This window comes from Sinocyclocheilus anshuiensis, unplaced genomic scaffold (assembly GCF_001515605.1).
Source record: "Sinocyclocheilus anshuiensis isolate Anshui unplaced genomic scaffold, SAMN03320099.WGS_v1.1 scaffold308, whole genome shotgun sequence".
Taxonomy (NCBI): Eukaryota; Metazoa; Chordata; class Actinopteri; order Cypriniformes; family Cyprinidae; genus Sinocyclocheilus; species Sinocyclocheilus anshuiensis.
In genome coordinates, this window is record NW_015558619.1 from 931,078 (window position 1) to 946,244 (window position 15,167).

At 35.7% G+C, this 15,167-nt stretch overlaps 3 protein-coding genes across 4 annotated transcripts in view; 2 read left to right on the forward strand and 1 right to left on the reverse strand.

Moving 5' to 3' along the window:
* ushbp1 (Usher syndrome 1C binding protein 1) overlaps positions 1-1,213 on the reverse strand; it is a 13,761-nt gene extending 12,548 nt beyond the window's left edge. Inside the window, exon 1 of one of the 2 annotated variants that reach the window (XM_016476496.1) lies at positions 1,014-1,213. In XM_016476496.1, the coding sequence (XP_016331982.1) occupies positions 1,014-1,022 (9 nt within the window). In that variant the 5' untranslated portion in view covers positions 1,023-1,213. The remainder of the gene's footprint in view (positions 1-1,013) is intronic. The other variant, XM_016476497.1, reaches the window with a different exon arrangement.
* A 954-nt stretch (positions 1,214-2,167) lies between these two features.
* LOC107680561 (BRISC and BRCA1-A complex member 1-like) lies at positions 2,168-9,345 on the forward strand. Its single transcript, XM_016476498.1, has 9 exons — positions 2,168-2,287; positions 3,406-3,798; positions 3,890-3,948; positions 5,081-5,201; positions 6,348-6,426; positions 6,545-6,569; positions 6,659-6,788; positions 8,194-8,280; positions 8,364-9,345. Exons 2-9 carry the CDS (start codon positions 3,412-3,414, stop codon positions 8,562-8,564), a joined length of 1,089 nt encoding a protein of 362 aa, XP_016331984.1. The 5' UTR covers positions 2,168-2,287; positions 3,406-3,411; the 3' UTR covers positions 8,565-9,345.
* Positions 9,346-11,011: 1,666 nt separating this feature from the next.
* LOC107680480 (plasmalemma vesicle-associated protein-like) overlaps positions 11,012-15,167 on the forward strand; it is a 5,185-nt gene continuing 1,029 nt past the window's right edge. The window contains exons 1-5 of the mRNA XM_016476364.1: positions 11,012-11,337; positions 11,596-12,276; positions 13,536-13,620; positions 13,693-14,381; positions 14,511-14,576. Of these exons, the coding sequence (XP_016331850.1) occupies positions 11,725-12,276; positions 13,536-13,620; positions 13,693-14,381; positions 14,511-14,567 (1,383 nt within the window). The 5' untranslated portion in view covers positions 11,012-11,337; positions 11,596-11,724 and the 3' untranslated portion in view covers positions 14,568-14,576. The remainder of the gene's footprint in view (positions 11,338-11,595; positions 12,277-13,535; positions 13,621-13,692; positions 14,382-14,510; positions 14,577-15,167) is intronic.

A 15,167-nucleotide genomic window follows, 5' to 3' on the forward strand; every position in this document is an offset into this window, starting at 1 on the left:
TATATATATTATATATTATTACTTTGAATAGTACATTGTACTGTGCAATAATAATATATATTATTGTACAGTACAATGTACTCTTCAAAGTAATAATAGCAATAGTAATAATTTCATGATTACAATTTATTAGACATGCTTTTTGATTACTATTTAATTTAACTATTTAACTAAAATAGAGTCCAGAAAAAAAAGGAAAAAAAAAACATAATACAGAAAAATTTAAATGGAAGTTCCAATAGCATCTAAGAGTAAAGCATGTGCTTAATCACTGTTATAATTATGAGGGGGTCCTTCTAAATTATCAGTGTGAAATGCACATATATAGTGTAGTTTAGAACGAAGATAACCTGGGGTTAAGCACAGTGTGAAAAGCCCTCAAGTGGCATGTACAAACAAATAATGCTAGTGCTTTCTCCAACCCAAATTCACTTTTTTGCAATGACAATTTAAATGTCACAGTGAATTTTATTAGAAATGAAGAGGAGTTAACATTGAACATGTTCCAATAACAACTAAAATATAATCTAAATAGTATTTTGTCCTTATATCTACTGTTGTATAATGTAAAAAAATTATACATCGACTCATGAAGATGCCAGATAAAGCAACATGGGTGTTGTTGTTTTCTACATCACTCTTTTGTTCTGAGGGGAGGAACAGGAGGAAGCAGGCACATCCTGTAACTGCACTTCCTGCTGCTGCAAGATGTCGCTCAATGTGAGAAAAGCAACTCTCAATACCGTTCTCCTCCGTATTCAGCTAGAAATATAATTTAACTATAGGTTGGTTAGAAAATGGTGAACTATTATAAATTCTCAGCACAGTTACAAATGACAAACAAGCGACTAGAACTCCCCATGATTTCTGCTGAAAATATGCTGAATGTTTTTTACTTCAAAAGTAATTCATTGAACTGGCTTGCACTACGATGTTTGTGTTTAAAACAAAGCTTAATGCTATTTTTCTGCTTCCGATTCAGCATAAATTGCATCACTGTTCCAGAAACTCACCTCCATCATTGGCCTGACCTCGGTTCAGGTTCAGTCCTCCTCAGCAGATGACTGAAAGAGCGTTCCAGTGTGATCCAGAGTGCTGTCAGAGAGTTTGTGTGTCTCCTCCTCTGTTGCTTGGGCATGTGAAGGCAGCGCTGGGAGCTCCAGATCAAACACTGCTCTTCTCCACTTCACTGCTAAACACATCTCTTGATTGTCGTCTCCACCCACTGTCTTCTCAGTCTTTTCCTGCTTGGATTATGTTTGACTCTCTATCTTTGTAAGAGATTGTTTGATAAATCTTGCTGTTTATAAATCAATTATTTATAAATCCTCTAATTTTAATGATCATTACTGCAGTGCTTCTATTCTGGGGACATGGCTTTAGAAAATATTCTTTAAAAAGACTGAAATATGCTGTATCAAAATGACTTAGTCTCTGCTTTGGAGAAGCTGTGTACAGTATAGAAATTAAACCGTTATTCTAGATACAACCCGCACAGTTCAGGGATTATTATTTAAATTGTGTTTATTTATTAAAAATGTTCATTTAAATGTTAAATTAAACATTTTTACAAAATAAATGGCAGCTGTGTTTGGCAGAATAATTCCATAAGTGCAGCAAAAATGTGCGTATTTACAAAACCCCCTGTTAATTTCACATTTCAAACTGCAATTTACAAATATATATATATATAAATCATTTAAACAAAATACTAAAAAATACTATCAAATGTGAAGTGTCTCAAAGAATTGTGGGATATGTTTTTTCAATTTTTATGATGACCAATGATTTGTTCAGTTTCACTTCCACGTTACTGTTTAACAGTATTTCATTGTAAAGCATGAAATCTATGGTTAGATCTATAACATTTTTCACCATATATAGTAAGGGAATGTATCATTGACCAATTAAAAAGGTTTTTAATTTTGCATTTTTACAGTCTTTTATATCTAAAATTGCAATATTTTTTTATAGTATGATTTGTAATTCAGACATTCAGTTGATGAAACCAGATTCGACGAACCCTTGAGGAGTATATTTATATATTATTATGACTTGTTTTCTATTGAATTTAGTTTTTGTTTTGTTGTTGACCCTCGAAGGTGGTTTGCAGCGCTGAAGCCGCAGTAACTCTCCAGTCCGCTAGAGGCGCTCTTGATCAGAAACACTCTTCAGTATTTGACTCTGAAAAGACGACACAGAAGCGAACGAGGAAGTGCTGGAGAATAATATTTTGATATCAATTGTGCATCATTTCCCCTCACCATTTTCATCTATTGCATGTTTGGTAAGTTATTGTTATACGTTATTTCGCTATTCTATCTGCGCTGCCTGTACAAGTCTCTTACGTTCTCGACTGTTATCTGAAACATCTGATAATAATGTTATCAGATTATCTGAAATCTCGACTGTTAATGCACTGCCTTTGCTTCATACAAACGAATACTTAAAAACTAGTGCTGTCAAACGATTAATCGCATCCAGAATAAAAGTTTTTGTTTACATATTATATGTGTACTGTGCATGTTTATTATGTATATATAAATACACACACATACAGTATATTTTGAAAATATTTATTAACTTATATTTTATGTTATATATATTTAATAGATAAACATAACATTTTTCTTAAATATATACATGCATGTGTTTGTATTTACATATACATAATAAATATACACAGTATACACACATATTATGTAAACAAAAACTTTTATTTTAGATGCGATTAATCGTTTGACAGCACTAATAAAAACGTATTTCTAAAAGCTCATTTGTGACCCTGGACCACAAAAACAGTCAAAAGGATCTGTTTTTTAAAGTTGAGGTTTATACATAATCTGAAACTGAATAAATAAGCTTTCCACGGATGTATGGTTTGTTAGGATAGGAGAATATTTTGCTGAAACTATTCAGTTATTTGAAAATCTAGAAACTGAGGATGCAAAAAAATCTAAATATTGAGAAAATCGCTTTTAAAGTTGTCCAAATGACGTTTTTAGCAATGCATGTTGCTAATCAAAAATTAAGTTTTGATATATTTACTGTAGGATATTTACAAAATATCTTCATGGAACATGATCTTTACCTAATATCCGAAAGATTTTTTGGCACAAAAGAAAAATCGATCATTTTGACTCATACAATGTATTGTTGGCTTTTGCTACAAATATATGACTGGTTTTGTGCTCCAGGGTCACATTTAGGTTTAGATTTTTAAAATAAGACCTTTATTGTAATTTTTGCTGCTGCTTGCGAGTGAAATAATTCAAGAATGTTTGCTTTTATTTCCTCCTTATTCAGTCGCCATTCAAATATTCAGTACAAAGCATGTACAGTATTTAGTATGTGTTTGGTTTCTGTTGTTATTCTTCATTATTGGTATGATTTGGATGCTGACAGGTTGTAATGGAGACCCCTGAGCCCGGTCAGGCAGATGGAGAGGAGCAGATGGTGGAGCTGAGACCCAGGACCCGCTCCAATCCGGAGGGTGCGGAGGACCGGCGCAGCAGCACCGGCAGCCTGAACAACAGCCTGGCGTCCCCGCCGCAGCCGGCCGTGGGCAGCCGTGTGGAGGGAGAGGGAGAGGCGGCCAGCTCCGACAGCCCTCTGACTTCTGCCTCCGCTGCAGCTGCACCTGTTACTGCCACGGGAAACTCCACCACCAGCCTGCCTGCCATGGCTTCCACAGTGAAGGAAAGACCCAAACCCTCTCAGGTGGCCATCGGCACCCAGATCCCCCCATCAGCCGAGTTACACCTGCGGGCGCCACGAGTCAACTGCCCCGAGAAAGTGGTACAGCTGTAAATAAACAGAACTTCAGGATATCTGCATCTGAAAACACTTCTGTCAGTGAAATTGTCTTTTTTTTTTTTTTTTTAAACAGATCATCTGTTTGGACCTTTCTGAGGAGATGTCTCTACAGAAACTGGAGTCATTTAATGGGTGATTTTACAGGTTTTAAATTAAACGGTTGGTTTATCGTATTCAATTAGGAAAGACAAATTTCTTTCATATCAATGTTTCGTGAATGATTTGCATTTTCAGATCCATGAATACCTTAAACGTTTCACAGAAAATAATAATAATTTTATCTTGAAAACTATATTTTAAAACTTAAAAAAATATATACTTTTTCTTGATGGTTACACCCAATGTTACGTAGTATTATTATTATTTCCATATACAATTATTCACTGTGTATAGAAAATATGAAATATATATATATATATATATATTTAGAATGATCACAAATTCAAGACATGGGGACAGAAAATTTATATATTTATACCACTTCAAATAGTCTAGTTAATCAATTTCACACGAAGAGTGTCGTTTTTTTTCTCCAAAAATTACCATGATTACAAATGTGATATTGATTTTTTACAACAGTTCAATAAACAAGGAGTTAATTAAGAGACTTACGTTTTAGACACTATATTGCCTGTTTTTGCGCTATTTCGACAACAAACAATAATTCCAAACACAACCACAGCGCTGTTTTGCGTCTTTGAGCAACTTGACGGTGTTTCGTTCATGAATGAATCAACTGTTTAAATGATTCGGTTCAATCGCATTGACTCACTTATTAACAGTGACTTGCTGCCACCTACTGGCGGTTTTAATTTTGTCTTTTATTATTTAAATCATTTCAAATATCAGTATTCAAAAGATAATGGACACTTTTAGAAAAAAATGGCTTTATAAAGGTCAAAAATGCCCATAAAATGTAAAAATCAGTTAAAACTTATTGGAAAAGATTCATTTTTATCAGTGTGAACTGACCACTGCATAGAACATGAAGAATATCAAAAACTTTATAAGTCAGCTGTCCACGGCAGTCCTTAAAGTACCAGCACAATAACACACTCAGCAAAATATCGTCTAATTATCTTTATCGATAAAATCCCAGAAAATATCGAGATATTATTTTTTGTCAATGTCGCACACCCCTAGTTACAACCTGGGTTATTTGACTATTATACTGTTGTGGCAGTAAATTGTTTTCCTTGGTTAGTCATATTCTTTTAGAAAAGGCATTTTAAATACATTTTTTGTAAATGATTTGCATTTTCAGATCCAAGACAAACGCCTTGAATATTTCACAGAAAATGATCGAGATGTTTGTGAGAACCAAGCACAAGATTGACAAAAGGCATGAGTTTGCTCTGGTGGTGGTGAATGATGACTCCATGTGGGTGAGTGGACAAAACCGCAGGTCCAACTACACTGTCATTTTGAAATGAAAACTCACTATCATTTAATTACTCAGCCTTTGAGTAGCTGACAAATGGGTCAAGGGTCAGAAATATTCAAATATTCCAAATTATTCTTTTTTTATTCAAGTACTTTTTTAACATTTGCTTTTATATTTAGATTTATAACTTTAGTTTGTTTATTCATTTTGTTATGTGCTTTTCTCATTTTTAGTTTTTTTTGGTATTCGTATATAGATTAATTTAATTCATTTGTAATAATTTTAGCACTTCAACTTATGTCAGTTAGATGCCAAGGCAATGTTTTTGATTTTCATGTTTTATTTGTATATAATTTTCATGTATTTCAGCATTATTTCAATTACTGAAAACAAACTTTAATAGTTTTGGGTTCAGTTTAATGAACAATAACAATGTTCATTGCTTGCAAATATCTGCAAAACATGAGGACACTCACGACTGTGTGTTAAGGTCAAAAAGTCCCTTAAAATATCAGATCATTTTTATGAGGCAGGGTTAGATCAGGTTGTAAAATGTCATGTGGTGCAACTTCCCAAAAACAACAATAATTATCATGTTTACCCTAAAAAAAAATGTATTTTTAAGACCTTTGCATGTACTTAATATTTATATACTATTACAATATTTACTAATATTTTAAATTAGCTTTAATTTTTATATTTGCACTTTTCATTTGAATTTCTTTAAAGTTTTAGTAAATTTGTCATTTGCTTTTGTTTTTTGTTGATAATATTTCTCTATTTATTTTTATTTCAGTTTTAGATTTAGTCACTTCAGTACTTTATTTCAGTTAGTTACCTAGGCAACATTTCTGATATTCATTAGTTTTTATAACAATTTTTTTTTCATTTAATATTTATATTTTATTTCAATTTAACCTTCTGTTGAAAATGTATAAATGTATTTCAAAACCAACATGCATATGAAGAGTACATTTTTCAGAACCTGGCACATTTTTAAATTAATTTTCATTTTCTTTATTGAGGACACCCTTTTCTGTCGTTTATTACCTACATAATAGCATATCTAGGACTCAGTGGTTTTGATTTAAGTATAGCATGTTACACTGCGTGACATTCATATTTACTTTGAATCTCTTTCACACAGTTATCAGGATTCACGTCTGACCCGCGAGAGCTCTGCAGCTGTCTGTACGACCTGGAGACCAACGTCTGCGAGTCCTTCAGTATCCTTATCTACAGAGTTAGGCTCTTTTTATGTGCTTGTGGAATCAGGTTGGAATCAGATAAACATTGATAAGGGATCATCATCACACTGATCCTTTCCTTAACTCTTACCTGTAGATCTGGAAGATCTCCTCAATGTCATGTGAGCAGTTTTTGTCCTCTGTGTTTGATAATTGGACTGCTATAAATGAAAATTCCTCCATTCAGTTGTATGATTTCCTTCTCTTGTAGTTTGCAGAAAATTGAACTTCCTCAAATGGAGAACATTCAGACCATCCCGCCTCCTTTCGTAGTCCGGACTCTTCTCATCTTCAGCCGGCATGCTGGCATGCTTCAGTTCAACCCCTCTGATGCTGCCAAAGTGAGCTTGTTTAACATGTTACTACACAATTATGGGTCTATGACAGTGATCCTCAAATCTTGCTCGCGAGATCCACTTTCCTGCAGAGTTTAGCTCTACCCTAATCAAACACACCTGAGATTGCTAATCAATGTCTTCAGGATCATTAGAAAATCACAGGTAGGTTTGTTTGATTATAGGGTTGGAGCTAAACTCTGCAGGAAAGTGGATCTCGCGAGCCAGATTTGAGGATCATTGGTCTATGACAACAACTCTTTTTTTGGCTTATGTGAATGATCGCCACTTTAAAATATAATTCATTCTTACAGTGATTTCAAAATATGCGGGGAAATCTTTCACGCAAAATTACCCTTTGCTTGGATTCCTGTTGAAATTACTGGATTTTATCTGTGAAAGTTTGCAGAACAACAGTAAATGTGGCCATACCTTTTGTCCATCAAATCAATGTGGTGCAGTCAACAATGTGAAAATAAAACAAAACATGAAGTGAAAGAGGACCCCTAAAAACCTTCAAGACTGTCTTTTAAGCCAGTTTCAGGATGTAAAATGTCATGTGGTACAACTCCTTCACAAAATAAATAAATAAATAAAGATATGAATAAATTAATCATTTGTAAAAAAAAAAAATAATAATTTTTTTTTGTTTTTTGTATTTTGAAAATAGATTTAAACATGTTTTTGGAAATAAACATTCAGATTTGCTTACCCACTTATATTCAAATTGTAAGGAAAATTTAATTTAGGAAGTCACTGAATTTAGACAGAATTTTTATTTATAACAGTATAATGTTTTTCAAAGCCAAATGAAATCATGGACACAAAAATTCATTCAGCTTTAAAGAAAATTAATCCTTTAGAAATTTAGTCCAAAACAGGGTTATTAAAGTTAACTAAAACTAAAATTATATATATATAAAAACATGCTCATTGCTTAAAATAAAATAAATGTTAACTGAAAATAAAATAAAATAGAATAAAATAAATAAAATAAAATACAAAAAAATTCAAACCTATTTTATTTCAGCTAGTTTCCAAGGCAAAATTTCAGCTAGTTTCCAAGGCTTAATTTGATGTACTAAAATGACTAAAACTTTTAAAAAATGTAATAAAACTATTTAAAAAATATTTTTTTAAATAATTATTATTAAAAATAATGAATAAAAACTATATAGACATGTAAAAACTACAAAAACTAGTAAAAAAAAAAATCACAAAAACAAACTTAAACTTAAACTAAAAAGTACAATTTAAACTAAAATTAACATGAAATCATAAAATATAAAAATAAAATCTTAAATAATAACAAACACTATAATAGTATCTCAGTGATACTTAAAATAACAGTATCTTCATTAAATGAGTAATCCTGCATGTTCCAAATATTCTCTTTTTCTTTTTTTTTCAGAAAATGCTGCAGTCTCCCTATTTCTTCTTTGATGTTGTTTATCTTCATAACGGCACTGAAGAACAAACAGAAGACACTAGCTGGAAGGTTTGAGCGTCCTATGATTCCCTTGAGTCATACGTTTCAGTTTTTATAAAGAGGATACTGAATGTTTGTGTCTGTGTTGTCAGGACGTGTACGCCTCCTTCAGTGAGCTGGACTCTAAGGGAATGTGTTATTGCTTTGAGGTGTCACTGTGTGGTCCTGCTCTTGAGCTGCACAACTGCATGGCCAAACTGCTGTGCCACCCGCTGCAGAGACCCTTCCAGAGCCACGCGTCCTACAGTCTGCTGGAGGAGGACGACGCGCCGGAGAACGAAGCCACGGTGTGAGACTGCATAACCACAGACTGATCCACTCCAAAATGAAGGAGTGACCTGTGAATAACTGCGTATATATGGCCTTGTCCGCTCTTTCTGTACTGGAAATGCCTCTTTTATTACTTTTGAAAACTCCAGTGTCTTAATTTAGCACAGCAGAATAATTTAGCACAGCAGAATAACCACACTAGCTCAAGACCCTGTTGTGGCACAGTCGATTAAAGCTAACCAATTAGTTTTTGAGAATGTCAGCTATCAACGTCGTGTAAAGGGATACATGATACACCTCTCAAACGTCTGCTTGTTATGTGGTAGAGATTTTTCATGTGAATGATGGCCATAGAGATCCATTGACTGCTAATGGTTTCATCTAGACAGCAACTAATAAATACTGTTTGCTTGTTCCTCTCAAATAAATGAAATGTAAATGCTCTGCGGGACTCATTTGCTACATGGGTGCCTTACATACAAACCAAAAAATATTATGGTATAGAAACCGTGTAGCTGTGGACAGATTGTTCAACCATGTTAACTAAGGTATTTGAACGGACATTTTTAAGTTTTAAAAAAAAATTAGTGGGAACTAATAATGGGCAGGGCTTGATGCTGTCCATCATAATTTGACTGGATCGTGAAAAGCAATCTATGATATTATTGGTTACTATATTCCACCAAATCGGATGATATTTCAGATTATTGCACCAGATTTTATATGGACGTATGCTACACTGCATTATAAAACGGATAGTTCCGGTCCTTGATTCTGATTGGCTGAGACACGTTCGAAGCTGTTGTAAATTACTCTACAAACATACACCTTTGTTTACGTTTGTGTGTTGCTCTGCAACCACTTTGTTGCAACCACAACCAATTCTGAGGAACTACATTGTTTGGCGGAAGAATAATGTTTTTATTAATATCATTACACTTTATTTGCTCTGTTTTATTTTGTGAAACCTTACTACGTATATGGAATAACCGTTTTATAAAAGTGCTTTGCGTCGTGCTTAACAATGCCCCTTAGCTGTTATAAATTCGCTGTAAACCACGGCTTCTTGGGGCTTATTGCTTTATTATTGTATACTGTGCTAAATGTACATCCAGTTAATAAAGTATTGGAGAGCACCAGTGAATTTTACATTTGGAGGAAGGGTTTGAAAAAAAAAAAGTGCAAAGCATGTACTGATAATAATGTGTACATGCCGGTGACAAGCATTTAGAACTAGGGGATTTTTTGTTGTTGTGGTGAAGAATATGCAACATATCCACTAAAGATACTGTTTACTTGTAAATATGCAAAACAAAACTCTTGATGGGAAAATTAAAGCAGCAATGCAATTGTGTCCACAAGAGGTCGCAGGAGTACAGCTGAACAACAACAAAAAAACAGTCATTAGTCTTCATAGTGAATAATGTTGATTACATTGGGGAATTTACTTTTGGGATTATTAACTGGAATTGTTTGTTTTTTAAAGAAGAATTTGCTTTGTTTTGATTCTTTGACCACACAAACTCGTATGCATCTGTTATTCTGTATCCTGCTGTTGAGCAGCACAAAGGTTCACAGATAATAGTCGGAAGAGCTTTCAGGGCACATTTTTTTTCTCCTTTATTGTGTTAATAATCATTAACCTTTTTCACCCTGCAACCTCCTTAGTTCTGGGAACAATTTTGTTCCAAGCTGTAAACAAAGATGGAGGAAAACCTAAATCAAGGTGCTAAATTCTTAGAAAAGGCCTCTTAAAAATAAGGATTCCATTTTTTTTTTTTTTTGGCCATAGAAGAACCATCTTTGGTTCCCTAAAGTATCCCCAAAGTGCACAGTTGTTAAAAAAAATAAATTTTCTTAGTGTGACGAACATTTGAATAATCTAAAGGACATTCTGTGGAATGGAAAGTATCCATGGATGTTAAACATTCTTGGAACAATAATTGCCAAAAAATAACTTTTATTTTTAAGAGTGAATACCTACAAATATGTGATTTACTGATTGGCTGTAATGCTCAACTTTTGTTTTCCAGAGACAACTGACATGACTGAGTAAATAATAAAATTTTGCTTGAAATGATCTTTAAAATGAAACTTAAAAGGAAATTAAAATACTGTCATCATTTACTCACCCTCAAGTTTCTTTCTTCTGCTGAACACAAAAGAAAATATTTTCAAGAATGTTTGTACCCAATCAGCTGCTAGTATTGGGGGGAAATTCTATGGAAGTCAATGGGAACCATCAGCTGTTTGGTTAACAACAATCTTTAAAATGTCTTCTTTCATGTTCAGCAGAAGAAAATGATAAATGATGGCAATTTTCATTTTTGGGTGAACTGTCCCTTGAATACTTGAGAGACCCAAAAATTCTTGGAGTAATGACTAGATGTTGAGCTCTGACTCTGATGCCCTATAATAACCACAGCTCATTTGTCTTGTGTTCGGCTGTCTTTTGCAGAATCAGCTTCCTGTTTTATCTTTAAGCGTTCTGTAAGGGAATTTTGTGAGAACTTTCAGTTCGTTTCAAAAACCCTCTGTAAATGACTTTCCGCTGAGGACGGATTGGCAAGGAGACAATGGCCTGCAGGAAAACCCCTGACTTACTTTACGTCCCCTCTTCACACTCTCCCAGACACGACTGTCAGCTGCGAGCGTCATCGCCAGCCCGGGATCAAATGTGCTGCCGCCTCCTGGACTTCTGGGAGAGTTTGTTATTCATTCCTGCGAGGAGGATGACGGGTCACTATTGTTGTGCCTCCGACTCCACCGATGCGGCTCTGCAGGAAACGGTTTCAGGTGGCTTGTTTTGATCAGATGTGTTATCATCATATCTGGTCTGATCCAGGAAGAGATGGAAGGACCAGCTTTTGTCCTTTGCAGGAACATTGTTTTTCTTGGCCAAAGTGGCTGATTCCAAAAGGACAGCTGATATTAAGTTCATTAACTCAAACTGAGAAATACCTACCAGTATGGACGCCAAGAACAACTACAGACAATGAGATTATGAAATAAGTGCTATCTAGATGTTTGATGGTGGTCTGCATTCCTCGACAGGGTTTGGTGTGATTTATGAGGGAAAGTACGGGAGGAGCTCTGGCTGTCTCTGGAGATCTCCGTAGGTTCGGCGTGAAGTACCGTTAACCTCTGGAGCTTTCCCGGGGAGGGCCCGGAAAGAGTCACGGCATGGGAAGTGTGTCTTATAAACACAGCTCCCGCCCCGAGTCCTGGCAGAAGTATTTACATGTCATTGCCCACAAGTGTAACCTGACCATTGCTTTTCATAACAAAGCTGTAGTATCACAACCGTCCGAAGGTCTGTCTCATTCCCACAACCGGACCTCAGAAATGTACAACAGCAGCTACTCCCGGGCCACTCTCGGACTGGAGACGAAAAAGATCCACAAGACGAAGAAGGGGAAAAGCTGCGGCTACTACATGAGGATCGTCTTCTTCTTCTCGTCTCTGATCCAGTCCCTCATCATCGCCAGTTTGGTGCTCTTCCTCGTGTACGGCCAGCCAGAGAAGACAGCCGAGGAGAAGAGAGTGGAAGAGCTGGAGCTGGCCTTCAACAAGCTCTCTACAGACAACACCAAACTCAGAAAAGATAAAGCTGACCTCACCGGCGCCCTCAAGGCAAAGACTGGAGAGAAGGATGCGGCAGATAAAGAGATCGCAAAGCTGAAAAATGATTTGAACTTAACAACGATCAAGAGCAGTAACTTGCAGAAGTCACTTGTAAGTCTTTTATTTGCTTGTACAGAGTTTGGGGATCAGTAAAATGTCTAATGTTTTTTAAAGAAGATTCTTATGCTCGTCAAGGCTGCATTTATTTGATCAAAAATACGGAAAAAAAATGCATTTTGTGAAATATTTTTGATGTTTAAAATAACAGTTTTCTATTTTAATTTACTTTGAAATATAATATATTCCTGTGATCAAAGCTGATTTTTCAGCATCATTACTCCAGTCTTCAGTGTCACATGATCCTTCCGAAATCATATGCTGATTTATAATCAATGTTGAAAACTGTTGTGCTGCTTAATTTTCTTTGGGACCTGTGATACTTTTTTCAGGATTCTCTGATAAATAAAAAGTTTAAAAGAATAGTGTTTACTCAAAATAGCCATTTTGTGTTACAATATACACTACTATTCAAAAATTTGTGGTCAGTAAATTTTTCTAAAGAAATTAATACTTATTCAGCAAGGATGTTAAATTGATAAAAAGTGATAGTAAAGACATACTGTTAGAAAATATTTTTATTTTGAATAAATGCTGTTCTTTTAAACTTTTTATTTATCAAAGAATCAGAGAAAAAAAGTATCACGTTACAAAAAAAAAATATTAAGCAGCACAACAGCTTCAACACTAATAATAAATCAGCATATCAGAATGATTTCTGAAGGTTCGTGTGGCACTGAAGACTGGAGTATTGGCTGATAAATTCAGCACTGCGTCACAGAAATAAATTATATTTTAAAGTATATTAAAATAGGAAACCAACATTAGAAATTGCAATAATATTTCACAACATTTCTGTATTTTTTATCAAATAAATACAGCCTTGATGAGCATAAGAGACTTCATTAAAAAAAAAAAAAAAAAAACATTAAAAATCTTACTGATCCCAAACATTTAAACGGCAGTGTATGTCATCATTTACTCACTCTTACATCATTCCAAACCTGTATGACTTACTTTCTTCTGTTGAACAAACAAAAAGATTATTTGAAGGATGTTGCCATTGTTTTGGTCAATGGGGCTCAAAATAATTTGACACTGACTTTCATTGTATGGACAAATGAAAAACTGGAGACATTTTTTAAAATATCTTTGTGGTTTGACAGAAGAAAGTAAGTCATACAGGCATGCAATGACATGAGAGTGTGCAAAGGAGGACTATAGTTTCATTTTTGTCTTGATAATATAAGGTGTGATTAATCTTGAAACCCTAAGAATAATTACAAGCTTGATTTTGACTGGCTGTGTTACAGTCTCTCTGTGAGGCCAATAAAGCAAAGATTCCAAGCACTCGATATACTCCACTCCCATGTCCACCAAGCAACAACAATCAGAATGGTGAGTGCAATCAATGAATGACCAATTTCACAAAGAGACCGTCCTGCTGACATGGCTCTTTTCTCTTCTCAGGTGAAATAAAAACTCTAAATACTCTTCTGGAACAGCAGAAAGTTCTATATGGAATCCTTAAGAGCAACTTCAGCCAAACGGTGGAGTACCTTAAAACTGACTTGGACAACGCAGTGAAGGATAAAAATGAACATCACAGCCAGGTGATTCAGCTGAGACAAGAAACCATGAACTTGAAATCCCAGCTTGATGTGTACACCAAGAAGTGCAAAGAAGACTTTGCAGAGTCCCTCCAAGGCATCCAGATGGTCACAAGTGCCTTCCTGACCAAAATCGACAACTTCTTCACCAACTCGGTCACGTTTCACCTCACCTGCCCGAAACAGGAAGAGCAGATGGAAAGGATTCGCTCCAACTGCTCCAGCCTCTCTCGACAGGTGGAGGACAAGTTCCAGAGCTACCTGGACAACGTGGGAGCGAAGGTTTCCAGCATTCAAAAACAGAGCAGCCGGTTGGAAGTACAGAACACGGGACTGACTTCAGAACTGGACAAGTGCAAAACGGACCGGCAGAAAGAGGCTGTGGAGAGCAGCAAAAAACTGCAGGATGCCCAACAGAAGTATGACAAGCAGCTGGAGCAGCTTCTCAAGGAGCAAAGCAGACTGAGGGACGCCAAAGACCTACTAGAAGCCCAGCTTTCTGTGAATGACGCCACCCTTATATCCCTGCGAAATGGCTGCGCACAACAGGTGGGAGTTATGATGACGCTTAAAACATCTGGAAAATCTTCCATGGTGGCCATTTTTAGCCTAATTGCATGTTTGAAAGCTGTAGAGCGTATCGTAATTAATTCAAATCAATCTTCACTGTTTGTGCAGCCCAGACCTGCTGGTCTTCAACCCCCTGGCATAGCCACACCTGGTAGGGGCCATTAACCACTAAAGGTAAGTGGTCTTTATTCATTGGAAAGTCAATATAATCACTTTAAAGTGTGCAGGGCATTACTGTTCATTTGTTACATGCTACACCAGGGGTGTCCAATTCTGCTCCTGCATCCCGCAGAGTTTATCACCAATCTGCCTGGAAATATCTAATCCTAAAGCAGGTGTTGGACCCCCAGGGCATCCAAGATGTAGGTGACTTTGTTTCTTCAGTAGAACACAAACGGAGATTTTTAACTCAAACCGTTGCAATCTGTCAGTCCTATAATGTCAGTGAATGGGAATCACGGCTTTGAGAGTCATAAAACATACACAAACAAAACCAAATTAAACCCTGCGGCTCGTGATGATACATTGATGTGACAAGACACCAAACGATCGGTCTGTGCAAGAAACTGAACAGTATTTATATTGTTTTTTACCTCTGATTTTCACCGCAATATCTGAACTGTCCTGAGCGCGTTCGCGTCTTCTTCTTCAGCCGGCGCGTGACACGTCATCTTCTTCTTGCTTTACGGCGGATCGCAGATTTATAAGTGCATTACTGCCACCTATCTCTCAAATGGACCATTGACACTCTATCTACAATCTCAA

Bases quoted from the DNA above. Each gene is read 5' to 3' on its own strand.
- LOC107680561 (XM_016476498.1), top strand. From the start codon at position 3,412: ATGGAGACCCCTGAGCCCGGTCAGGCAGATGGAGAGGAGCAGATGGTG. The intron at 3,949-5,080 runs GTGATTTTACAG...TTGCATTTTCAG, and splicing joins AAACTGGAGTCATTTAATGG to ATCCAAGACAAACGCCTTGA. The intron at 6,570-6,658 runs GTGAGCAGTTTT...CTTCTCTTGTAG, and splicing joins GAAGATCTCCTCAATGTCAT to TTTGCAGAAAATTGAACTTC.